Genomic DNA, 26896 nt, shown 5'->3' with positions numbered 1-26896 from the left:
AAATAAAATAAGTTAAATCAGGTGTGTTTGCTGGGGAGGGGGAGTGTGACACCAAATTGACTACAGTTAAATGACATGCACTTGTCAGGTAAGCGCGCCTTTAGCAAGACTGACTCCACGTTTTAATGCCCACCCAATGAACGTGATGGTCAAAGCAGTTTCTGGGTGAAAATAGTATCACCCCAGATGGGACTCGAACCCACAATCCCTGGCTTAGGAGGCCAGTGCCTTATCCATTAGGCCACTGGGGCTGTCCTGTAGCCATAACGAAACCACTGTATTTCAATGCTGTGTGTGGCACTTTGTATTTTATGGGGATGTTATCACACATGCACGACAACAACTGGGCGAAATCCAGAGTTCAATTTGCACTTCGACATGTGATCCTGAAGTGAAGAAGAGGATGAACGACGTTGCTAGGCAACACAAGCGTAATCCCCACACGGCAATGAAATCACAGATGTTTCATTAGCTAGTGGCTAACGTTAGCTAGTTTGATGCTCTTCGTTCACCTTATGCTATTCTTTGATTACAATTTTAGACCGCGAAGAGGTGTCTTTTGTTTTCGTATCTGTTGGTTCACTGTTAGCTAGATAGCCAGCCAGACAGCTAAGCTAATTCTAGCTAGAACATTTATAATAGTAATAACGTTAGCTAACGTGTAGCTAATTTACGTTAGTGTTGTTATCTAGCTATAATCAATTTCTCCATACTGAACAGTGACATTATGCAAGAGTAACTGCTGTGCCGTCATGGTAAGTCTTACAAGTTAGCATACTAGTTGCGTAACTTGTTGGTTAGCTACAAGTCTTGCTATGTAGTTAACGTTAGCTAGTTAGCTTTCTAGATTAATCATTGTCGCTTGCAAGCTACCAAACCAAAGTCTATTTCACCGATCTGTGATATGTGAAGAGGTTCATTTTAAAGTAATTGCAGTTAGCTAGTTTAACAGAGGATAACTGCGATAGTTACACGACATCCATTAAAACATGACTGTCTCTCTTACCAAATGTGCAAATATTGTTTGAATCCCGCTTTAGTAAACAAATTGTCTGCTGTCATGTCCACAATAAGGATTCTCTTCCTTGTCACACAGATTCTGTCTCGGGTGAAGCCAGCAGTAGGTGGAGATTCTGCAGCTAGCGTCAGTGAGAAGAAGAAGAAAAACAAAGCCAAGAAGAGCCCTCGCCTGGAGGAATACCTCAACCAGAGAGACTACCTTGGGGCACAAACTTTGTTAGAGGTAGACAGATAGGAACTCATGTAGCTAGCTGTAATGTGCAATCAGCAAATGAATGATGAGCAACTCTGTACTAAATGTGACAGAAGATATGTGATCTGTGAAAGTCCTGTGTCCTCTCAACATTCTCCTTCCTCATTCTTGATATGGCGCTGTCTATAAGGTCTTTCTGTTTCCTTATTACAGTTGCATAGGTGTGTGCGTGTGACAGCGAGAGCACTGAGTCCTACTGTTGATGTGTTGTTTTGTCTTCCAGTTTCAGCGAGATGTTGGAGAAAAAGAGGAGCATGCAGACCTTTGGATTGGCTACTGTGCCTTTCACTTGGGTGATTACAAGAGAGCAATGGAGGTAGGTGTGTGTCTGTGTCTGAGACTTGGATTAGCTAACACGATGTGCCATTTTAACACATGAGTGATGGTTGCTGATAATGGGTCTCTGTACGCACATGTAGATATTCCATTCAAAATCAGCTGTTTCCAGCTACAATAGTCATTTACAACATTAACCATGTCTACACCCTATTTCTGATCAATTTTATGTTATTTTAATTGACAAAAAAATGTGCTTTTCTTTCAAAAACATGTACGTGACCCCAAAATGACCCCAAACTTTTGAATGGTAGTGTATGTCTATTTATTTCAATGACAGGAGTACAGGGCCTTGACACTCAGGTTAGAAGAACCAGGGGAGGTGTGGGTGTATCTGGCCTGCACTCAGTTTTTCCTGGGGCTCTACAGAGAGGCAGAGGAGGCTGCAAACAAGGGTGAGTATTAAGCAAACATGTTTTGTAGTTTTTCATCCTACGGTTTCTGTTTCTTGCCCTAGTCGATAAGGTATTCCCTCTTTTTTTCCTGTAGCTCCAAAGTGTGCACTTCAGAATCGCCTGCTCTTCCACTTGGCTCATAAGGTCAGAATTGTTACCTTTCTGTATTCTTTAATATGTTAATGTGTGTTTCTCATCATTCTTTCTTGTTTGCTTCAGTACAGTTGCTTGTGCTGAGCGATTTTAGAGCTTTTTAGGTCGGTTCAGTTTCAGTTTTAGTACTTCTTCAAAGTAAATAAGGCATACTTTTATGACTGCTGAATACCAATTATCAATCATAGATCATGTATTTTCAGGTAGAGATACGTCATGGAGCAACTGCTCTCTATCCCTCTCGATCGCATGTTCTTCTGTCTCTTCTCTCCGTCTCAGACCGGACAAGTAGGCACGCAATGGATTATGGTCATTGTAGTTATTTTAGCACCGAAAATGTGTTAATTATGTAGAATATTGGCCTTTTTGGAAACTACAACCCTTTACTACATCGTACAGTTTGGTCTTGATTTCATTTATCTCTGGAGAAACTGCGCATTGAGCACAACATGGAATTCAAATAATTGAACTGCCATCGGTCAATTAGTTGTTTATAGACTGAAAAATAGCCGACATTTTGATGAATCGCTCAGCTCTAACGGTTGCATAAAATCATGTTTTACACAATTCCCAAGTGTCAATACTTCTACTGAACAAAAATATAAATGCACCATGAAACAATTTCAAATATTTTACTGATTTACAGTTCATATAAGGAAATCAGCCATTTGAAATAAATACATTTGTCCCTAACGTGACTGGGAATACAGATATGCATCTGTTGGTTACAGATGCATTAAAAAAGGTAGGGGTGTGGATAAGAAAACCAGTCAGTATCTGGCGTGACCACCATTTGTCTCATGCAGCGTGACACATCTCCTTCGCATAGAGTTGATCAGGCTGTTGATTGTGTCCTGTGGAATGTTGTCCCACTCCTCTTCAATGGCTGTGCGAAGTTGTTGGATATGGGTGCGAACTGGAGCATGTTGTCGTACATGTCGATACAGAGCATCACAAACATGCTCATAGGTGACATTTATATATTGTATTTTTTTAATTGAACCTTTATTTAACCAGGTAGGCTAGTTGAGAACAAGTTCTCATTTACAACTGCGACCTAGCCAAGATAAAGCACAGCAGTTTGACACATACAACAACACAGAGTTACACATGGAATAAACAAAAATACAGTAGAATAAAGAAGTCTATATACAGTGAGTGCAAATGAGGTAAGATCTGGGAGGTAAGGCAATGGCAATAAATAGGCCATGGTGGCGAAGTAATTACAATATACCAATTCAACACTGGCATGGTAGATGTGCAGAAGATGAATGTGCAAGTAGAGATACTGGGGTGCAAAGGAGCAAGATGAATGAATAAATAAATACAGTATGGGGATGAGGTAGTTGGATGGGCTGTTTACAGATGGGCTATGTGCAGTGATCTGTGAGCTGCTCTGACAGCTGGTGCTTAAAGCTAGTGAGGGAGATATGGGTCTCCAGCTTCATTGATTTTTGCAGTTCGTTACAGTCATTGGCAGCAGAGAACTGGAAGGAAAGGCAGCCAAAGGAAGAATTGGCTTTGGGAGTGACCAGTGAGATATACTTGCTGGAGCGCATGCTACAGGTGGGTGCTGCTATGGTGACCAGTGAGCTGAGATAAGGCGGGGCTTTACCTAGCAGAGACTTGTAGATGGCCTGGAGCCGGTGGGTTTGGTGACGAGTATGAAGTGAGGGCCAGCCAACAAGAGGTTGGCAGGTCACAGTGGTGGGTGGTATATGGGGCTTTGGTGACAAAACGGATGGCACTGTGATAGACTGCATCCAATTTGTTTAGTAGTGTTGGAGGCTATTTTATACATTACATCGCTGAAGTCGAGGATCGGTAGGATAGTCAGTTTTACGATGGTATGTTTGGCAGCATGAGTGAAGGATGCTTTGTTGCGAAATAGGAAGCCAATTCTAGATTTAATTTTGGATTGGAGATGCTTAATGTGAATCTGGAAGGAGAGTTTACAGTCTAGCCAGACACCTAGAATATGTATAACTACAAATACCTAAGTCAGAACTGTCCAGAGTCGTGATGCTGGATGGGCAGGCAGGTGTGGGCAGCGATTGGTTGAAGAGCATGCATTTAGTTTTACTTGCAATTAAGAGCAGTTGGAGGCCACGGAAGGGGAGTTGTACGGCATTGAAGCTCGTCTGGAGGTTAACAGTGTCCAAAGAAGGGCTGGAAGTATACAGAATGGAGTCGTCTGCGTAGAGGTGGATCAGAGAATCACCAGCAGCAAGAGCGACATCATTGATGTATACAGAATTTAACCCTGTGGCACCCCCATAGAGACTGCCAGAGGTCCGGACAACTGCCCCTCCGATTTGACACACTGAACTCTATCAGAGAAGTAGTTGGTGAACCAGGCGAGGCAATCATTTGTGAAACCAAGTCTGTTGAGTCTGCTGATAAGAATGTGGTGATTGACGAGTCGAAAGCCTTGGCCAGGTTGATGAATACGGATGCACAGTAATGTCTCTTATCGATGGCGGTTATGATATCGTTTAGGACCTTGAGCGTGGCTGAGGTGCACCCATGACCAGCTCTGAAACCAGATTGCATAGCGAAGAAGGTACGGTGGGATTCGAAATGGTCGGTAATCTGTTTGTTAACTTGGCTTTCGAAGACCTTAAAGGCAGGGTAGGATAGATATAGGTCTATAGCAGTTTGGGTCTAGAGTGTCTCCCCCTTTTGAAGAGGAGGATGACCGCGGCAGCTTTCCAATCTTTGGGAATCTCAGACGATACGAAAGAGAGGTTGAACAGGCTAGTAATAGGGGTTGCTACAATTCTGGCAGATAATTTTAAGAAGAGGGGGTCCAGATTGTCTAGCCCGGCTGATTTGTAGGGGTCTAGATTTTGCAGCTCTTTCAGAACATCTGCTATCTGGATTTGGGTGAAAAATAAATGGGTGAGGCTTGGGCGAGTTGCTGTGGGAAGTGCAGGGCTGTTGACCAGGGTAGGGGTAGCAGGGTGGAAAGCATGGCCAGCCGTCGAAAAATGCTTATTGAAATTCTCAATTATAGTGGATTTATCGGTGGTGACAGTGTTTCCAAGCCTCTGTGCAGTGGGCAGCTGGTAGGAGGTGCTCTTATTCTGCATGGACTTTACAGTGTCCCAGAACTTTTTTGAGTTTGTGCTACAGGATGCAAATTTCTGCTTGAAAAAGCTAGCCTTAGCTTTCCTAACTTCCTGTGTATATTGGTTCTTAACTTCCCTGAAAAGTTGCATATCACAGGGGCTATTCGATGCTAATGCAGAACGCCACAGGATGTTTTTGTGCTGGTCAAGGGCAGTCAGGTCTGGAGAGAACCAAGGGCTGGTGAGTATGCAGGTCATGGAATAACTGGGACATTTTCAGCTTCAGGAATTGTGTACAGATCCTTGCGACATAGGTCAATGCATTATCATGATGAAACATGAGGTGATGGCGGCAGATGAATGGAACAACAAGGGGCCTCAGGATCTCGTCACATTATCTCTGTGTATTAAAATTGCTGTTTATAAAATGCAATTGTGTTCATTGTCCATAGCTTATGCCTGCCCATACCCTAACTCCACCGCCACCATGGAGCACTCTGTTCACAACGTTGACATCAGCAAACCACTCACCCCCACAACGTTTGTGAGGCCGGTTGGACGTGCGGTCAAATTCTCTAAAATTATATTTGGAGGCGGCTTATGGTAGAGAAATTAACATTCAATTATCTGGCAACAGTTCGCCAATTACTCACTCCCTCAAACACTTTGGACATCTGTGGCATTGTGTGACACAACTGCACATTTCAGAGTGTGCTTTTATTGGCCCCAGCACAAGGTGCACCTGTGTAATGATCATGCTGTTTAATCAGCTTCTTGATATGCCACATCTGTCAGGTGGATGGATTGTGTTGGCAAAGGACAAATGCTCACTTACAGGGATGTAAACAAATTTATACACAAAATTTGAGTAAAATAAGCTATTTGCATATGGAACATTTATGGGATTTTGTATTTCAACTCATGAAACATGCGACCAACACTTTACATGTTTATATTTTTGTTCAGTGTACTTTTTCTCTTTTTGTAATGCAACTGTATGCCACTGTAGGTGGCAAACCAACCAAACCAGCCATGCCTTTCCTCTCTGTTCCCAGTTCAACGATGAGAAGAAGCTGATGGGTTTCCACCAGAACCTGGAGGATGTGACTGAGGACCAGCTGAGCCTGGCCTCCATCCACTACATGAGGTCACACTACCAGGAGGCCATTGACATCTACAAACGCATCCTGCTACAGAATAGGTACTTATACTGAACCTTTCTCCCATGTCCCTTCATCAAAATCACTGATAGGCAAGAGCATAGTCACACAAATCCCTCATATGCCAGATTACAGTGGTCCCACTAGTACCAATGGGTATTGTGTATTGTCTGAATGAGTCGGTGTCAATTTTACTGTAAATTCTTATAACTATATACAGTAAACACACTATAAGCCATATATTTAGGATGAAGTATTAGAAAATTGGAAGGACACATTTCATTGTGTTGAGACAAGAAGATGGAGAGAGACGGGTATAGTTATTTTGCAGTGGAGAAAGATGGTGTATTATATTGGACGGTGCAGTCAAAAAGCAAGAGAGAAAGATGCACAAGGACTTCTATTCAAGAATGCAATGTGAGCTGTGGGACTAGCTATTGCATGTTTTACCATATTTACTGATTTTTCTTTTAACCCCAGAGATTTCCTGGCTCTTAATGTGTACGTAGCGCTGTGCTACTACAAGTTGGACTACTATGATGTTTCCCAAGAGGTGTTGGCTGTGTATCTGCAGAGCATTCCTGAATCCACCATCGCTCTCAACCTTAAGGCCTGCAACCACTTCAGGCTGTACAACGGCAAGGCAGCCGAGGTAAAGCAACTCCGTATGCGTCAACGGGTCAAAACAGACTGCCATGCATCTACACGCGTGTTTGCCTTGACAACCACAGTCGATGTTCATGCCTACACTTGTCATTGTACAGCAATAAATAATGTGGTTCAATGTGTTCTTTTCTCTCTCAGGCTGAGTTAAAGAACCTCATAGACATCTCCTCCTGCTCCTTTGAGTTTGCTAAGGAGCTTATCCGGCATAACCTGGTAACCCATTCCACCACCTCTGTTGTGTGACTGTGTTTGCATGACAGTGACCCCATGCTCTATAACCTTTAACCTCCAATCACCCCAGGTGGTGTTTCGTGGTGGGGAAGGGGCGTTGCAGGTGCTACCCCCGTTGATTGATGTCATCTCTGAGGCTCGATTGAATCTGGTCATCTACTACCTCAGACAAGGTGGGTCTTAGCCATTGGTGGTTGTCTTTGAATCCTAATCCTTACATTGAAAAGTTCAATAGCTATTTTGTCATCAGTAATGTGCATCTTTATGTTTCAGATGATGTTCAAGAGGCTTACACCCTCATAAAAGACTTGGAGCCAACCACACCACAGGTAGTAATAGTTTCACATTATCAGGTGTCATGAGAGGAAGTCTCGCTGTTTAAAGACTAAAGCCTTAATAGCGTACATGCAGTGTCTTAACACAATCTATTTATTTAAGGAGTACATTTTGAAAGGAGTGGTGAATGCTGCTTTGGGTCAAGAAATTGGATCGGTGAGTAAGTGTTTTGACAAACTACCCGAAAACCCCCTAGGACCACACAGTAGAAATGTCTGAGTAGATTAGAAATGTCTTATAAACCTGGTTTAGTAAGATCATCACTGATATGAAATCTGACTGACGAGCAGTCTCTGTTCCCTCCTCGTCCCTGCCGGTATCTCTGCTACAGAGGGATCACCTGAAGATCGCTCAACAGTTCTTCCAGCTGGTCGGAGGCTCAGCCAGCGAATGCGGTAATGTGAATGAATGAATCTAAAGCGATTTAACCAAGAAGCTAGGAGTTAGGTTGTGTGTGTGTGTGTGTGTGTGTGTGTGTGTGTGTGTGTGTGTGTGTGTGTGTATATCTGTGTTGGAGTGAGCATGTGCGTCTTTGTCTCACTGTCTGTATCTCACTCTCCTCAGACACGATACCTGGAAGACAGTGTATGGCTTCCTGTTTCTTCCTTCTGAGGCAGTTTGAAGACGTTCTCATCTACCTTAACTCAGTCAAGGTTTGCATGGCCCAAAGCATGTAGCACTAGGACAGTACACCACGTTGGCATGTTTCCACACACATACGCAATAATTTTTCTTTCCTTTGCATTTGAGTGCATGACATATTTATGGATTGGTGTGGAATTAATATGTATACATGGGGAAAGGAGGTGAGCATTATTTCTGTTTGTTTCATTTTGGTTTGTCATTAACAGAGTTACTTCTATACCGAGGATATGTTCAATTTCAACTATGCCCAGGCCAAAGCTGCCTTGGGCAACTACAAAGAAGCAGAGGAGGTACATCCTGTCAACATAGAAAAATGCTTTTCTGCTTGCATGAGTAGTGTGTATTGAATCAGTTCAAAATTCATGTTGTAACATTCTTTTATATTGGACTCAGATATTTCTGCTGATCCAGGGTGAGAAGATGAAGACTGACTATGTATACCTGAGCTGGCTGACTCGTTGCTGTATGTATCCAGTCTGAAATACATTATCCATTTGTCGTCAATATAATTTCAATACCTTTTACATCAATACGATATCTACATGAATGATCTAAGAAACGAAATATATGACGAATTTATTTGAATAAATATATTTTCTAAATAGTGTTGTCTCTCCTCTCGCTCAGACATCATGAACCAGAAAGGCCGGCTAGCCTGGGAGCTGTATCTGAAGATGGGGGCTTCGCCAGACTCCTTCAGCCTCCTACAACTCATTGCCAACGACTGCTATAAGGTGAGGCTCACTACTATTCTCTCTACTAACTTAGTTTCCAGGCTAACCACAAGTCAGCAATGGCTTAATCTCCCGCACCAGACTTCCTCCACAATAGACTGGGGACGAGATTAGCAAAGGCCAAGCTTTCTCAATATTCATTGCAATTAAATGTTGCTCTGTCGGTCTGTGCTTCCAGATGGGTCAGTTCTACTGGGCAGCCAAAGCATTCGATACTCTGGAGAAACTGGATCCCGACTCCAACTACTGGGAGGGCAAGAGAGGGGCCTGTGTCGGAATCTTCCAGCTCATTCTGGCAGGCAGAGAGCCAAAGTAAGTATTGACTAAGGTTCTTAGTCTTAAGTCCAATTTTGATACCAACACTTGTCTGTGTTAAAGATTTGTCCCCTACACAGTCCCCAACACATCAAATATGAAAATCATGTCCTCCACAGAGATGTTTTGGCACATCATTTTTGTACCTTGAGTAATTTGCATTGCACGGTAAAGTGTGACTTTTGTGATTCAGGCACTTTCATTTTTCTACTTTATCAACATCCATGATGGTAATGTTATGAAAAAATTGCCATTGTACAATATGACCTGTTCCTAACTTCCCATCACTAAGAACCATTGTCTGTGGTTCCACAGGGAAACCTTGAAGGAGGTGCTGCCCCTGTTGAGAAGCACACAGAACCCCCAGGTGGAGTACATTATCAGAGCTCTGAGGAAATGGGCCAAAGACAACCGGGTTCCTCTGACATAGCAATGCCATAACGTGCTTAACTCACATAATACACTTATTACATTATATATGTGGTTTACATGTGCATTTTTTTATCAGACACTTTACTAGTGAAAATCTATAAAATAACATGTTCTCATGAGTCATGCACAATGTGTATTGATGTGCTTTATTGTACATGTGTCACAGTATTTATATCATGTAATACATGTTTTATTTGCAATGTATATAATTCTGTACAATCTCGCCAATCAATTGTATTCAAATGTTTATTTTGTATTACTCAAATGATGCTGATACAAGTATTAAACAGTGTTCTCTTTATAAAGGGTTGTTGACCCTTTTCTCTCTATTGTTTGTTCTATATTCATTCACTATTTCTGTCATGATGTTGTTTTTTTATTGTGGGCAAACTGACACAAATAGGCATACATTTGAATGAAATGGTACATGTACTGTCTTTTGAAGTCCAAAATACCCTATTGCTAATAAACTTCTTAATCATCTAAATTAAAGGAAGCAGTGTCTCTACAAAATAATTGAACGCAACAAAAAAAACTCAATTTCAACAGGTGTTCACCAATGTTTTGCTTGTGTTGTGTCGTCAGTGCCCATGACGGTAACTCAGAGTCACCCAACTGGCTTATTTGGTTCAGTTTGAGATAGGTCATTGTGGAAAAACCCACAATTCAGCATTTCAGCACTGACTGAATGGATGACATAAGAATGCCATCAAAACAGATTCCCATCCATTTTCTATATTAGTGAGCAAAATGATTCTGGTGACATGGGTTATGATCTGATAAGATGTCCTTTCACAAAAGACATCTCCGTTAAGGTCATAATACTAGTGCCATCTTCTTCAGATGTTCTTATTATCGCCTATTGTGATAGGGGCGGGATTAAAATGGGGGCAAATGCAGTGATTGGCTATGATACCCCCCCTCGCTCACGCTACTTCCGTTTTGTCTGTGTGCGCAGGCCCAGTGACCTCTCTCTGATATTTTATTTACTCCTCAAATCCAAGATGGCCACCTTGAATGTCTCGATCCCATAGCAATTGAGGATGCAAGTAGCTACTGAAAAAACAACTTTTCCCCGACCATCTCATCCCCTGAAATTCAGTTCGAATGGTGCGGACGACCCCCTTACATCTTATTAGCCACTAAATAGACATTGCATTTTCGCGCAAACCCATTCAATTCGCAAATTTGAAGTAGTTTCGCGAAGTAGCTCGCGCTGTCGCTGTCTGTCCGAAGCGAGGTTCAGACAGGCAGCACATCCAAATGGCCGAACCGAGAAAAGTACAATTTGTCACCCTCTCGGCCTTCGCTGCGGGATCAGCCACGGAGACTAGGAAACGCCGGTTGGAGGATGACGAGGCCGACATCGACTTGGATGCGGATGGTGAGGTCGAAACGAAAGCGTCCGGGGCAGATGGTGGCGGTGGGCTTTTCGGCAAAACTAGTAGCGACAAGGACAACGCTGAAGGAAAACGGATTACCGTGCGGTTGAACCTATCTCTGTCTGAGCCCAGCGATCAATCGTCGGCCGAGTTTAACTACAGCGAACTCATCCAAAACATCCAGGTATGACTCCTTCTGTTTGGTCAAGAAAGACATGGATCAACACCAGTTGATTTTATTAACTTGGTTAGTGGGGACTTGTTATAAGATAGGATATGAACGTGGGTGTATCTTGTCTTTCCACGGACTAGCGTGGTCGGTGGGAGGAGGAAATTACCAGTCATGGACTTCACACAAAAGACCCTAACTCAGCCATTCACTCAAATCGCTTGGTACTCAACTCGAACGGCACGTCAAGATTACAGTTGTAGGCACTCCTTATGCACATGCAGTGATAAAGGTTGTCTGGCGCTACCTGTTTCCAATTCTTGTTAACTTGCCAACTCTCTTGTTAGTTTACACCAGTCATACAGCCATTAATATGGCACGTAGAAGTGCCCCAGTTCAGTTGAGTTTAGCCTCCTATGGGTGACATATAGAAGATCAGTCAGTGCTGAATAGATGGAGTAGGTTTGGAAGTACCAGGATGTTGCCTACAGGGAGTTATGTAAAATATCGGTGTTATGTTATCAAGACACTTAGTGTTGTGTACAGACATCATTGCACAGTACAGTAGTTTACTATTTTTTTGTTACATATTTGCATAGCAATTATGCTGAGTATATAGTGGGGCAAAAAAGTATTTAGTCAGCCACCAGTTGTGCAAGTTCTCCCACTTAAAAATAAGAGAGCCCTGTAATTTTCATCATAGGTACACTTCAACTATGACAGACAAAATGAGGGGGAAAAAAAATCCAGAAAATCACATTGTATGATTTATAATGAATTTATTTACAAATTATGGTGGAAAATAAGTATTTGGTCACCTACAAACAAGCAAGATTTCTGGCTCTCACAGACCTGTAACTTCTTCTTTAAGAGGCTCCTCTGTCCTCCACTCGTTACCTGTATTAATGGCACCTGTTTGAACTTGTTATCAGTATAAAAGACACCTGTCCACAACCTCAAACAGTCACACTCCAAACTCCACTATGGCCAAGACCAAAGACCTGTCAAAGGACACCAGAAACAAAATTGTAGACCTGCACCAGGCTAGGAAGACTGAATCTGCAATAGGTAATCAGCTTGGTTTGAAGAAATCAACTGTGGGAGCAATTATTAGGAAATGGAAGATATACAAGACCACTGATAATCTCCCTCGATCTGGGGCTCCACGCAAGATCTCACCCCGTGGGGTCAAAATTATCACAAGAACGGTGAGGAAAAATCCCAGAACCACACGGGGGACCTAGTGAATGACCTGCAGAGAGCTGGGACCAAAGCAACAAAGCCTGCCATCAGTAACACACTACGCCGCCAGGGACTCAAATCCTGCAGTGCCAGACGTGTCCCCCTGCTTAAGCCAGTACATGTCCAGGCCCGTCTGAAGTTTGCTAGAGAGCATTTGGATGATCCAGAAGAGGATTGGGAGAATGTTAAATGGTCAGATGAAACCAAAATATAACTTTTTGGTAAAAACTCAACTCGTTGTGTTTGGAGGACAAAGCATGCTGAGTTGCATCCAAAGAACACCATACCTACTGTGAAGCATGGGGGTGGAAACATCATGCTTTGGGGCTGTTTTTCTGCAAAGGGACCAGGACGACTGATCCGTGTAAAGGAAAGAATGAATGGGGCCATGTATCGTGAGATTTTGAGTGAAAATCTCCATCCATCATCAAGGGCATTGAAGATGAAATGTGGCTGGGTCTTTCGGCATGACAATGGTCCCAAACACATCGCCCGGGCAATGAAGGAGTGGCTTCGTAAGAAGCATTTCAATGTCCTGGAGTGGCCTAGCCAGTCTCCAGATCTCAACCCCATAGATATCTCAACCCCATAGAAAATCTTTGGAGGGAGTTGAAAGTCCATGTTGCCCAGCAACAGCCCCAAAACAGCACTGCTCTAGAGGAGATCTGCATGGAGGAATGGGCCAAAATACCAGCAACAGTGTGTGAAAACATTGTGAAGAATTAAAGAAAACATTTGACCTCTGTCATTGCCAACAAAGGGTATATAACAAAGTATTGAGAGAAACTTTTGTTATTGACCAAATACTTATTTTCCACCATAATTTGCAAATAAATTCATAAAAAATCCTACAATGTGATTTTCTGGATTTTTTTCCCTAATTTTGTCTGTCATAGTTGAAGTGTACCTATGATGAACAATACAGGCCTCTCTCATCTTTTTAAGTGGGAGAACTTGCACAATTGGTGGCTGACTAAATACTTTTTTGCCCCACTGTATAATACATTGTTCTCAAACTTATAATTACAAGTGATACTACAACTTTATAAACCAGCTGTAAATCTAAATACAAATGCTTATTCACCAATGCTATTTGAGCAATATGATTGCATGACAATGTGATTTACATCCGGTACAATAACAACACAATATTATTTGGTACATTGTTTGTTTATTGTGGGTAAGTCCATTTCTGTTCCAGTAGTTACACTTTTCCTCACCCATTCCCCCGCTTTCTAGGCAAAAAAGAACACTCCTCCTCCAGCCCCAGCCCCAACTCAGACTCCAACTCTTTTTATCCTGCCTCCTGCCCTTGACCCTAGCGACCCTTTCAACGATGACGAGAGAGAACGACTGCAGGTGGAGGCCCTGGCCAAGAAGTTTGAGAACAAATATGTACGTCATTTTTTGGAGCCGTGGTAAAACCTTGTGCTCTAATAACGGCACTTATAAGATACTAGTTTTAAGATTAGTTTGACTTTTTCTTATCCGGTTAATAGCTAGTTGTACTAGTTTATAAACCTGTTGTATCTGGTTATAAGCCATTTTGTTCTCGTTTATGACTACTGGTTATACAGTATGTACATGTGGAAGTATGTATCCTCTGTGACACAGGGCAATGCGAATGCACCAGGAAAGAAGAAGAGGAAGGATAGAATGCAGGATCTGATTGACATCGGCTTCGGCTACGATGAGACCGACCCTTTCATTGACAACTCAGAGGCTGTAAGTATCCCTTTTTTACTTTTGACCCTTTACATCCCTTCATGTGGAGAAGGCATGTTAGGCTGTATTATAGGTGGAGAAAATAGGAATCTGCTCTATTCTGGCGAACTCCGCTCTGGAGTTTTGCTTCCTGTTTGGAGCGTGCTTAAGACTGTCAATCAACCACTGCACCAATTCGCACAACCAATCAGCCCCATAAACACTAACCTACATTCACCAGAGTGACATGTTTTTGTTGTTGTTGTCAGACACTCATTGAAGTTACTCTGTATTCTGAATCTATGCTCTGAATGTAACGGCTGCCATTTTGTTTTGTGTGACAGTATGACGAGCTGGTCCCGGCCTCCCTGACTACCAAGCTGGGAGGGTTCTACATCAACACGGGCACGCTGCAGTTCAGAGCTGCTTCCGAGTCCGAGGGAGAGGAAGGGGGCAAGGATGTGAAACCCAGAGTAAGGGTGGGATACTGGCATGAAGTATTGTATACAGTGAAATTACATTGTATTAGTCAGTTGTTGTCAATTCTATTTCAGTGATGTCAATTCAGGAAGTAAACAGAAATTATAATTATTTTCAAAATCAATGAGAAAATCTGTTAATTTTCGTTTACTTCCCGAATTGACTAGAATAATTGACCCCATCCCTGATGCTTTATTTGTGTTTATCCAACTGGTTGTTTTGGTTTTTCATGAATTGTGTCTGTGCCTTCCGGTGTTAGCAGGAGCTGAAGGGTGGCGAGGAGCAAGTGATCAAGAGACGAAGGAGGAAAGAAGGAAACAATTTGGAGGAGAAGAAACCCCGGAAGAACAGAGTGCCCAAACCAGGGTGAGATGATAGGATAGTGGGATGGATACATCGCTGCTTCTTGTGCCTGTCAGGCATGTCTGTACCTTCACAGATTGCAATATGAGATAGAATGGTTGCTGAATAATTCTGATGATTTTGTTCTTGCTGTAAGAGCAAATCATCTAAGGGGACATTGTGGTTCTATTCATATTTCTCAGATAGAACTGAGCATGTTTCTAGAACCATTCCTCAAAATGTCTTGTAATGGTTTTTGAATCCGTTTTCATACCTCATACCATATTTTTGTTCATTCCTACCCATGTACAGATATGTCTGACTATGACATGACACACTGTGATGCTCTCTCTGAATGGCTCGTGGGCTTGTGTGACAGGCCAAGTGTCCTTAACAAAGGCTACATTAGCTACGCTCTGATAAGCTGATCACTCCGCTGCCATAAATACTCCTATTCCCAGAAATAGACCAGCGGCTATTATGAGACTGTTGTTTTCCTTGTATCATATTGAAAAGACATTGCCTTGCTTATAGGTTTCTTGTCTTCGAGATTACACATCATAACTTGCCTCACTATTTTCTCTCTCTTTCCTCTTTTTTCCTTCTCTCACCCTCTCCTCTCTTCTCACTCTCATTCCCCTCTCCACCCCTCTCTCTTGTCTTTCTGACCCAGAGTGTCATCTCTGATGAACATCCACCGGCCAGAGAAGAAGAAGAGGAAGAAGTTGATGAAGGACTCGTTGTGCTTGGCAGCCATGTTGCGCCGCTTCACCCGGGAGAAGCAGGAGATGAGGAAGATGAACCCCACCGCGCCCCACTCCGGCATGGGTAGCTCCGTGGCCAACGCCCCGCGAGCCAACCACCTGCTGGCTAACTCCCACCTGCACGCTAACGCGGCTAACAACGACGTCTCGTTGGCCGAGCTCACCGCGGACCCCGCCATGATGTCACTGCTGGGCTCGGCAAATGAGAAGGAGCTCCAGGATCTTCTGGGTGACCTGGACTTCAGCCTTCTGGACAGCTCGGCTAATCCGCACGTGGCCACGCCCGGGAGAGAGAATGGCCTGATGGGAATTGGAGTTTCAGGGCCGAAGCCGAGTGGGGGCGGGTTAGGGAGGGGGCTGGGGGTTTCTGGGGGTCTCCTACACCCACCTCCGCTCCCTGACGGCCTGCCCGCCCCCCTCATCAAGCGCATCGAGGACCTACGGGCGGTGAGTCACACTGATGGGGCTTTTCCAGTTTATCATAGATTGATTTATTTGATGTTTATGTGATCAACCCTTGATTTAATTGTCGAGTAACTTCCTGGAATTCTGTACAGTTTAAATGTGTGGCAGCCATTTTCTTCAACCATGATCAAGGTGATATCTCTTAAAATCAAGGATGAGCGAAAACTGGCAAGATGACGGTGCAGCCATTTTGAAACTGACACGGAAGGCTCCTTTTTGCTGTCGTGCGTCTTTCTATGGAAGACGGTATGCTCACCAACCTCTTTTCTTCACAGGCCTCTCGTCAGTTTGATCAAGAGGGAAGGAAGAAGTTCTTCACCCTGGATATGAATAACATCCTACTGGAGTGAGTTTGTCATTCTTTTGACACGTTGTACATCTCTCTCCGTCTCCACCCTGAATGTGTCATACTGCTGATATTGGAGTCGATTGTTCATCTCTTTTCCTGTCTTTTTCACCCCCACTCTGTTCTACATTTCTCCCAACATCTTTCTCTCTCGCACGCAAAAATGGTTTTATTCTTTGTCGTCTCTTCTTTATCCCCTTTCCTTGATTACCAACATTCTCTCCCCATCCCCCCTTTCTCTCACTCCTGTTAATTCCCTCTGTTGCTCCTCTCCCTTCCCTCCTCTCTCCTCCTCCCCTCTTCCCCCAGTATTGAGCTGCAGGTGCAGGAGCAGCCGATGGGGCTCCGTGGGGAGGTGTATTCTCACCTTGAGGCCTTTGTGCCCTGCAATAAAGAGGCCCTTCTCAAACGCCTCAGGAAGCTTAGCCTCAACATCCAGGACGACCGTCTGCGTACGCCCCTGTTGAAGCTGAAACTGGCGGTGTGCAGTGTGATGCCCGAGCAGATCCAACGATACAACATGGACTGCATGGTCAAGGCTGCCAAGTAAGAAGATTTACAATACTCCATAGTGTACTACAGCCATACTCAACAGGTGGATTGTGGTCCGGATGCGGACCCAGAACGGGGTCAATACGGACCGCGGGTCCCGACTTTACCTTTGACATTTTTCTACATTTGATGTTGCATTAGGCTGTTTGTCATTCCCTGACAGAGAGCGATTTCGATTGAGTACCTGTCAGAAATGTCCAGTTGATCAAATAGCTCATGTTAGGTAGATGGGTACGCCCAGGGGCCTCGACCCCCAGCGGGCCCCCATTTAATTTTGTTGAGCAATTCACTCAGGTATCACATGGCAAAATGTGTAGAATTGCAGGAAATTAGCTTTAAAACGGCAACATTTTCTCTCCAACAACAAGAAGGATGTGACCAATTTGAACAGGTTGGGTTTGTTACTACGCTGATAAATGACAAAAATCCATCCTGACCTTTGCCACCTAGGACATTTGAATGACCGGACCTTCTTAAAGAGTAGTTGAGTACCCCTGGTATACTGTAATGCTATATCGCTTATCCATAATGGGTGTTTGGTTATTTTTAGTGCTCTACTCTGCCTGTGTTCATCACTGCTTTCATTTATATGCATCTCTATGGGTATATATTCAGGTTGTTAGAACATGTTGGTACTGAGGTGTGTGTGTTGGACCCTAGCAGGCAGCAGCCTGGAGAGGGAGAGAAGAACGGATCAGAGGAGGAGGATGAGGGGAAGCCGGGGAAGAGGATGATGGGCCCACGGAAGAAGTTTGTCTGGGACGACAAGCTCAGGTGACGGCCCATCCACTGCCCTCAATCAAATCTTATTTATGAAGCCATTTTTACATCAGCAGTTGTCACAAAGCACTTTTATAGTAATCCGGCCTAGACACTAAAGTGAAATTCTCAAGCTAAGTCATACAGGAAGTGGTTGATTTGAAAAGATAATAGATTAGTAGGCTTTCTTAATAATTTCTCTCTCTGTCTCGCTCTCTCTGTCTCGTTCTCTCTGTCTCTCTCTCTGTGTGTGTGTGTAGGTCGCTGCTGTGTAACCTGGTGCGTGTGAAGTTGAGCTCCTATGAACTGGAGTCGTCTCAGTGCTCTCTCTCCGTGGAGGATTACCTCAAGGCCTTCATGGAGAACGAGGTCAAACCACTGTGGCCCAAGGGCTGGATGCAGGCCAGGATGCTGTTCAAGGAGAGCCGTGTTGTACACAGTCACCTCACTGTCAACATGTAAGTTATCTCAACTATAGTTGGACCTTATAAATAAGTTGGCTTTATAATGGCAATTATACCTTTTATTGTATATATGCCTGATTGACAGGTGGAATGCAATTTTATTAGTCGCATATACATATCTCGCAAATGTTATTGCGGGTGTAGCGAAATGCTTGTGTTCCTAGCTCCAACATTGCAGCAATATCTAACAATGCACAACAATGCACACAAATCTAAAAAGTAAAAGAATGGGATTTAGAAATATTAGGATGAGTAATGTCGGAGTCCGGAGTATATATATATACAGTGCCTTCGGAAAGTATTCAGACCCCTTGTCTTTTTCCAGATTTTGTTACGTTACAGTCGTATTCTAAATCTAAATCAATCTACACACAATACCCCATAATGACGAAGCCTAAATAGGTTTTTTGAATCTTTTGCAAATTTATTCAAAATAGAAAAACATAAATACCTTATTTAGTATTCAGACCCTTTGCTATGAGACTCAAAATTGAGCTCAGGTGCATCCTGTTTCTATTGATCATTCTTGAGATGTTTCTACAACTTGTTTGGAGTCCACCTGTAGTAAATTCAATTGATTGTACATGATTTGGAAAGGCACAGTTGACGGAGCAAAAACCAAGCGCTGAGGTCAAAGGAATTGTCCGTAGAGCTCCGAGACAGGATTGTGTCGAGGCACAGATCTGAGGAAGGATACCAAAACATGTCTGCTGCATTGAAGGTCCCCAAGAACACAGAGGCCTCCATCATTCTTAAATGGAAGAAGTTTGGAACCACCAAGAGTCTGCCTAGAGCTGGCCGCCCAGCCAAACTGAGCAATCAGGGGAGAAGGACCTTAGTCAGGGAGGTGACCAAGAACCAGATGGTCACTGATAAAGCTCCAGAGTTCCTCTATGGAGATGGGAGAACCTTCCAAAAGGACAACCATCTCTGCAGCACTCCACCAATCAGGCCTTTATGTTAGAGTGGCCAGACAGAAGCCACGCCTCAGTAAAAGTCACATGACAGCCCCCTTGGAGTTTGCCAAAAGGCACCTAAAGTCTCTCAGACCATGAGAAACAAGATTCTCTGGTCTGATGAAACCAAGATTGAACTATTTGGCCTGAATGCCAAGCGTCACGTCTGGAAGGAACCTGGCACCATCCCTACGGTGAAGCATGGTGGTGGCAGCATTATGCTGTGGGGATGTTTTTAAGCATCAGGAACTGGGAGACTAGTCAGGATTGAGGGAAAGATGAACGGAGCAAGGAGATCCTTGATGAAAACCTGCTACAGAGCGCTCAGGATCTCAGACTGGGGCGAAGGTTCACCTTCCAACAGGATCTGCAGAGAAGAATGGGAGAAACTTCCCAAATACAGGTGTGCCAAGCTTCTAGTGTCATACCCAAGAAGACTATAGGCTGTAAATCACTACCAAAGGTGCTTCAACAAAGTCCTGAGTCAAGGGTCTGAATACTTATGTAAATGTTATTTCCCTTTACCTGTTTTTGCTTTGTGATAATGGGGTAGATTGTCTGAAGATTGATGAATTGATGAAGGGAAAAAACGATTAAATACATTTTAAAATAAGGCTGAAACGTAACAAAATGCGGGAAAAGTCTGAATATTTTCCGTGTGTGTATATTATATGTATATGTGTATATTATATATGTATGTATATTATATATGTATGTATATTATATATGTATGTATATTATATATGTATGTATATGTATATATATATACATACATACATACATGCATGCATGCATGCATACATACATACATACATACATACATACATACATACATACATACATACATACATACATACATACATACATACATACATACATACATACAGACACACACACACACATGTTTGTTTTCATCAAGGATCTCTTTGCGCCATTCATCTTTCCCTCGATCCTGACTAGTATATATACACACACACACAGAGTATGTGATGGGATGTATAGACTATATGGATAGAATATGTACAGTATATCTGAAGAAACAGATGATTGATTGACAGATGGATTAGCATTCCTGTGCGGATGGTAACGTAACACACCATTGGTTTCTCTGTCCAGGGCCAAGAAGAGGATGGTCCCCACCCCCAGGGCTAAAGCAAAGGTCAGTGACATGTCTTCACTCTCAACTGACGTTTGTAACCTTTTCTACAAGATGGTTATTTGGTATTACTTGCGGTGCCATGTGTTCTGATGCGAGTCCAATGCTAACCTTTGTCCTTTCCCTGTATTCCAGGAGGGCCAATGGATCCAGCAGAGGCCCAATCTCCCCACCGCCACCACCCCCTCTCTCCCCCACGTCCCCTCCACCCCCTCCGTCATCCAGGCCCGCCGGACCTCCTCGTCCCCCTCGGAGCCCATCTGCCTGTCCGACTCGCTGGACGAGGACCTCCGCGCCCCCTCCCTGGATTCAGTCTCCCACGCCCTCGCCTTCCTCAGCCAAGCCGCCAAGGGCCTGGGTCCCCATGGCAGCGTCACTGACCTCACCCTCACCTCCCCCCTCTCCCCCCCGCCTCTCCAGATCCCCAACTCCTCCCCCCCCTCCATCACCCCTCACTACTCCCCCTCGTCTTCCCTACTCACCTCACATTCTCTTTCCAAGATAAACGCCAATTCATCGACGATGCCATCGATGGCCAACATTAAGACCACACTATCTACCTCTCCCTCCACATCCACGGCGTCGTCGGCTCGCATGCAGCTCGCGGGGGCCACGTTGGTGTCTCGTGGCGCCGACGGAGTGTACGGCGTGATGAAAGGGGCAGGCTCTATGGGACAGACTCAGAGACACAATGTCAGCATGGCGACCGCCACACACAGGCAAGGGTGCATGACTGGAGGGAGTAAGCTCCACCCACCGTCGTCCCCCTCCCCGCCCACCAAGCAGCGGCCCCCTCCCACAGCCTCTCCGCTCCTGCCCCCCCATCAGAAGGTCGCCCTAGGCATGGGGGTGGCAATACCAGGACTGGGCAAGAGCAGTGTCAAAGCCAGCAGCAGCAGTAACGGCAGTGCCATGATGAGCAACATGCCCTCCCCCTCCCCTCAGTCCCGTGCCACCAACTCCCACTCACACCCCCAGCAGCTCAACTCCAAGAGCCCTCAGCAGCTCAACTCCAAGAGCCCCCAGCAACCCTCCTACCTCACCTCCACGGTGGGCTCCTCACCCTCCCAGTCCCCCTCCCACCACCAGGGCAAATCCAAGCCCCACCACCAGTCCAACTTCATCACCCCCATGCAGGCAACCCTCACCAAGTCCTCCCACAGCAACAACTCCCCCATCATCAAGCTCACCCCTCGCCCCCCTGCCCCCACCCCTCCTCCCATCTCCTCCCCTTCCTCCTCCTCTTCCAACCTCCTCTCTCACTCTCAAATGATCTCCAGCCCTCTCCAGTACCAGTCCCCCAAGACTGCCGGCTTCCGCCCCCCATTTAGTGTCCAAGGTGGGGGTCAGGTGAAGTCGGGCCAGGGCAGTTATAGCTTCGCGGGGAGCCAGAAGGCTCCGTCTGTCATTAGCAGTAGTAGCGTTAGCAGCGCTGCCTCCAGCAGCAGCCCCATGCGCATGTCGCCCGTCACCAGTCGCCCGGACAACAGCCCCTCCCCCTCCGGCACAGTCTCGACCAGTCACGGACAGAGACAGAGGGCCGTGGGCGGAGCCAAGGCTGTAGGCAGTCGGGTGCCCACGGCAACCATGGCCACACCCTCCGTCACCTCACACCTGACGCAGGTGAGTCAGCCAATCACATGTGACCAGAAAGTGCCAAGAAGTGTGAAAAACAGGATCAAGAGAAGCACCTCTTACATACTGACTGCATTTTTCTCGCTTGAGTTTTGAGTCTGTTCTGCAAAGGCTTGGCCATGTCTTCAGAACAGAAGAGAAAGGAAGAGATTGTGTCAGGCACTTTGTCACCAAGTTGAGTCACCTGATCCCTTTTCTCTTTCTCCCTCCCCCTTCCCCCTAGGTGTCAGCTGGCAGTCCCCTCCTGGGTGGGCCACTTGGCTTTGGGATGCTGGGGGGGCTAGTGCCTGTCTCACTGCCCTTCCAGTTCCCATCGCTGCTCAACTTCACTCCTCCTGGTGCCCCGGGGGTCAGCGGCCTGGGCACGGGCGCCAACTCAGGATACAGCCTCTCACAGAGCGACTTAATGGGTGAGTAATTGGCAACCGGTGCCCAACTGGCAGTGGCTCCACAAGACTGTGATCTTTCAAAGCACCGGGCATGCAAATATATAGGAGCAAAAATATAGCATTTGTTCTCTCTGTTCTCTACGGTTCAGTTAAACTTTTAGGGCTCTTAATACCACTGAGAAAGTCTGTACTGTACATCATGATGTGGTAAAAGTATTTACATAATTTACTACTTCATTAGTATGACATTTTATCGGATGAATTTGATCAAATGACAAAGAAAATCAGTGTTTATTAAGATGGCAAAATAAATGGAGCCGCAGCTAGATTTGTTTGTGGTCCCTTGAGATTCATCTAGTCTTAGTTTGTGTTACTCATGGTCAGTGTTGTGGTGTGCAGTGTGTGTGTGCTGTGGATCCACACTGAAGTATAATCAGTTCTAATGTGCCTATGCTAAAGGTTTCTCACTGTAACCCTCTTGCCCCGCCCATCTCGTTTTCTCATCCAATCCCTTCTCCCCCACCCTCTTGCCCCGCCCATCTCGTTTTCTCATCCAATCCCTTCTCCCCCACCGTCCATCCATCCATCCTCCCCTTTATCTGCCCTCACTTTCTGATTTGTATCTATTACTCAAATTCTACTTTCATCTTTTAATGTTCCCTTTCTCACCTTTATTCTCCTCAACCTCTTCCCCCTCTCCATTCTTCCCTTTTTTTTAACCTCCTCACTCTTTCTTCCTCTCCTCTGTCCACCCCTCCCTCCATCTCTCCTCAGATCTGTACAAGAGTCTCCAGTCAGGGTCACAGGCTGCTCTACCTCCTCACTTGCAGCTTGCTTTCTCAGGTAAACTTCACACCTCCTCCTCCAGTACTTCTCCCCCTCCTCCCTTACCTCCCTCCTCCTCTTCCCTTCTTCCATTTGTGTTGTTGTCATTCCCTGCGTCATGTTGATATCGCTCACTCACCGTTTGGCTGTAAATTCTTCTTTCCCAACCTGTCTGCCTGCTTCAATGTTAGCGGTGATCTGCATGCCCGTGTTACTGCATGACTAGGTTAACACTAGAAGCACGTGTCTTGTCTGTCGATGAAGCATCTCCTCCCTGTGTGTTCAGTATTTTTCTGCATCATGTATTTACACATGACGTAACAAATTATTTTAACCCCCCCTCCTCAGATGCGAACCAAAGCCAGGGTGGCGACATGAAGAGGAAGTCCCACTGACCAATAGAGACGGAGGACAGAGAGTGACATCGAGACGTCCACTAGGATCACTTTGATTGGACAGATGGACACAATGATGTAATAATACAGGGGGGAGGAGCCTTCTTCCCTCAATATGGACCTGAAGAATCAATTACCCCTCACCATGACGATTTATGAATTTAATTTAACTGTATTTTTATGATTACGGGGTATAAAATGGACCTGGGGTGAATGATAATGATTTTTTTTCCCTTACATTTTTTTTCTTGTCAACATGTTTACATGACCGACCTTTATCACTGTGGAATGAGGACAGGGTCGTATTCATTAGGCTCCAAACGTAGAAAAACAAATACAGAAACAAGGAAGGACTGCCTGAACACTGGTTTTTGTTTAAAAATAGTTTTGCTATATTGTGCACCAACGGAGCGCACATACCGCAACGAATGTCGATCTATTTGCCGTTTGTACGGCGCGGTCTGTTTCACGGACCACCCCACCGGTGAGGGTTTGATTGCTGACATTTTCGCTCGATTCTACATTTAGAATCAGTTTGCAAATTATGGCTGGCACTCTGTTCAGAGGTGCTAAGTACTCTCGACCTGCAAACGCTACCAGTGTGTCCATTCCTTAATGAAAACCACCCAGGAGAGGGAGCACGCTGTTAGCTAAGTCATTTAATTTGAATTTAAGTCTGTTTTTATTTTTTCTCGTCTAAAGCAGAATTGAGTATAAATTATTTTTTTGGTCGTTGTCTTGACTGTCTGAGGAAGGTAGTTGTTAACTTGTCTCCGATGTGAGATGGCGTGTCCGTAGAGTGTTTTTAAGTCGCCTCTGCTCCCCACAACTGACTGTTAAGGTAGTATAGCTAATATAAAAATTGATAAATTATTTGTAATTTACACAGGGATAAAAAAAATATTTAGAGGTATGAGTGTGCCCGGTGAGATTGTGTGTGTTTGTACGTACACAACCTACATATATTATTATATATTGTATTTTCTTTCCAGGTCAGTCTGCTGTGTGTGTGCAAATTGCATACCCCCTTTTCTCTGTTGTGTGTGTGTTTGAGAGAGTGAATATTCCCCTCTTGCTCAGCGTGTCTTTGGTGCTGTATAATCACACTGGACCTTTTCTGGAGAAAAAACTTGAACTGTAAAAGCTAGACTCTTTTGGAAAGAGGAGTGGAGCGTGAGAGAGGGGACAGAGATGCGAGATTGTAGCCTACTTGAACTTTTTGTTTTAAATTGTAATTAATTTACTTTGTAAAAAAACTATCAACTCAAAACACTCAACTCAATATGACAAAACGCCTTAGTTTGTAAGTTTCATTAAAGAACTATGCAGGACTATAAATGCTTCAATGCAAAAGTGCAAGTCGTCGCTTGGCTTTCAACCTCTTTACTCAGCTGTCAATGTATTTTTGGGAGTTGCGAATGTTTGCGTGTATGTATGTCTGAGTCCTTTTTCTCATCTAAAGAACTCTCCCTTCTCACCTGCTGAATACCTCTAGAAATTGTTCTTCCTTACTCTCTTCCTATATCTGGGAAGATCTCAATAGCATACTCCTCACTTCCTCTCTCCTAGTCTTCTCAAAACCCATTGGGGGAGAATGTCAGAGGGGAGGGACCTCTGGCTTTCTTGCCTCTGTCCATCTCTTATCATCCTTCATCCCTCCTTCCAATGTCAGTATGAATGTCGACCAACTGCACCAAGGATGGCGCCAAAGATGAGTTTCCTAGCATGTAGATGGGGTGCCTTGGTCAGTGTGTGTGTGTGTTCTTATCAACATTCTCTTTGAAATGTACCCATGAGTGTTGTCCGTCTGTGGTCTGTCAGGATGTCATGGTGAAAAGTTGTTTCTTTCTGTGACGAGCAGGAGATGACATTTTAAAACTTTTGTGCTTTTGGGGCGGGTAAAGATTACATTTCATGTTAACTGGTTACTTAATTCGGTCTCTTTTGTAGATTATTTTTGTGTGTCGATTTATGGAATAAAATATTTTGTTTTCAATAGGGCCTGAGTCATTTCTTTGTGCTCCCTTTCTTCCGTCCTCCATTGTGACAGCTGTCTTTCAAAAGGAAGTTCTGAAGGTAGGGCAAAACTAGGCTATATCGAGACATCTGTTAAAGGAAGTAAGGGCTCTATCTGTATATCGGATTTTAAAGACAATGTTCCCGCCTTAACATGCTGACCAGACCGATATCGGATTTTAAAGACAATGTTCCCGCCTTAACATGCTGACCAGACCGGACACGTCGCGTGCGCGAGCGTCGCAAAATAAATGTATGCACGATAGCGCACGCGCGCAGCCGGTTTGGGTTCCGTGTAAGAGGTAACTTCCGATTGTCAGCTCAAATGGAATTTACCTTAACATTTCTAGCACGCAAACTAAAACGCTCTTTATTTTAATTTATTTAGCCTTTCTTTAACTAGGCAAGCCAGTTAAAACAAATTCTTATTTACAATGATGGCCTACCCCAGCCAAATCCGGACGACGCTGGACCAATTGTGAGCCACCCTATAGGACTCCCAATCACTGCCTGATGTGATACAGCCTGGATTCGAACCAGGGACTGTAGTGACACCTGAGATGCAGTGGCTTAGACTGCTGCGCCATTCGGGAGCCACAAGTGAAACGACGAGGCACTCGGGAGCCTTAAGATGTGGCAATACATTTTTTTCATAAGTTTGTCATAAGTCCATGTTTTGTACAGTCCCTCAATTATGTCAACATTCGTGTTCACTTTCTGTACCCTGGAAAGGTCAGAGCTCGAATCAATGCATAAGGTTTAAGATCCGTGCCACAATGCGGTTGAAATGTAAAGGTAATTTCCTATTGAGTGGATGTCACCAGCGTTTACTGTAAATGCAGTCTCCTGCAAATGCGTAGACATTGCCTTTAAACCTCAATCACGCTATATCCCGAATCTTCAACGGATCAAATCGAGCCCTTACTGTCAAATTACATCATTACACGTGTTGCTCTTTGACCTTTCTCATCCATGCTGGTGTTTCCCAGGTAACAACAGACCCTAGCTTTGTGGAAGGCTCTGGAGTTTTCCCAGTTCTTGGCCCGGTTTGGATTCTTTAAAAAGTGCATCCTTTGTTCCTCCCTTAAAGTAACTGATTAGAAATGAC

General features: G+C 44.4%; 2 protein-coding genes and 1 non-coding gene across 6 annotated transcripts; 2 read left to right on the top strand and 1 right to left on the bottom strand.

Moving 5' to 3' along the window:
* The first annotated feature begins 101 nt into the window (after positions 1–101).
* LOC109866022 (intraflagellar transport protein 56) lies at positions 102–10233 on the top strand. The gene is made up of 18 exons (XM_020454560.2): positions 102–755; positions 1097–1243; positions 1497–1589; positions 1890–2004; positions 2099–2148; positions 6284–6429; positions 6869–7040; positions 7193–7267; positions 7356–7458; positions 7559–7614; positions 7724–7777; positions 7953–8016; positions 8186–8274; positions 8473–8556; positions 8660–8729; positions 8894–9000; positions 9179–9312; positions 9631–10233. The coding sequence occupies exons 1-18, from the start codon at positions 753–755 to the stop codon at positions 9743–9745; spliced, it is 1677 nt and encodes a 558-aa protein (XP_020310149.1). The 5' UTR covers positions 102–752; the 3' UTR covers positions 9746–10233.
* Positions 179–251, bottom strand: trnar-ccu (transfer RNA arginine (anticodon CCU)). Its single transcript has one exon. It is a non-coding gene; the product is annotated as a tRNA-Arg (tRNA).
* Positions 10234–10728: 495 nt separating the features above from the next.
* LOC109865303 (ubinuclein-2) lies at positions 10729–25770 on the top strand. Of its 4 annotated transcripts, none has more exons than XM_031798882.1 (15): positions 10729–11313; positions 13780–13935; positions 14155–14265; positions 14589–14717; positions 14984–15090; positions 15740–16277; positions 16571–16641; positions 16951–17187; positions 17854–17967; positions 18213–18410; positions 20489–20531; positions 20664–22151; positions 22387–22573; positions 23327–23395; positions 23726–25770. In XM_031798882.1, exons 1-15 carry the CDS (start codon positions 11011–11013, stop codon positions 23770–23772), a joined length of 3798 nt encoding a protein of 1265 aa, XP_031654742.1. In that variant the 5' UTR covers positions 10729–11010; the 3' UTR covers positions 23773–25770. The 4 variants fall into 4 exon arrangements, with proteins under 4 accessions (XP_031654742.1, XP_031654744.1, XP_031654745.1 ...); XM_031798884.1 differs by having other exon boundaries at positions 17857–17967; positions 23726–25765; XM_031798883.1 differs by having other exon boundaries at positions 10730–11313; positions 14987–15090; positions 23726–25765.
* The last annotated feature ends 1126 nt before the right edge of the window (positions 25771–26896 follow it).

The sequence above is a fragment of the Oncorhynchus kisutch genome, linkage group LG20 (genome assembly GCF_002021735.2).
Source record: "Oncorhynchus kisutch isolate 150728-3 linkage group LG20, Okis_V2, whole genome shotgun sequence".
Lineage (NCBI taxonomy): Eukaryota > Metazoa > Chordata > Actinopteri > Salmoniformes > Salmonidae > Oncorhynchus > Oncorhynchus kisutch.
Note: the sequence above shows the minus strand (reverse complement) of the source record. Positions and strands in the feature narration are given on the sequence as shown.

Excerpts from the sequence above, each read along its gene's own strand:
- LOC109866022 (XM_020454560.2), top strand. Across the intron at positions 2,149-6,283 it reads TCTTCCACTTGGCTCATAAG|TTCAACGATGAGAAGAAGCT; the intron begins GTCAGAATTGTT and ends CTCTGTTCCCAG. Across the intron at positions 7,268-7,355 it reads AGCTTATCCGGCATAACCTG|GTGGTGTTTCGTGGTGGGGA; the intron begins GTAACCCATTCC and ends CAATCACCCCAG.
- LOC109865303 (XM_031798882.1), top strand. The coding sequence starts at position 11,011 with ATGGCCGAACCGAGAAAAGTACAATTTGTCACCCTCTCGGCCTTCGCT. Across the intron at positions 14,718-14,983 it reads GCAAGGATGTGAAACCCAGA|CAGGAGCTGAAGGGTGGCGA; the intron begins GTAAGGGTGGGA and ends TTCCGGTGTTAG. Across the intron at positions 15,091-15,739 it reads AACAGAGTGCCCAAACCAGG|AGTGTCATCTCTGATGAACA; the intron begins GTGAGATGATAG and ends TTTCTGACCCAG.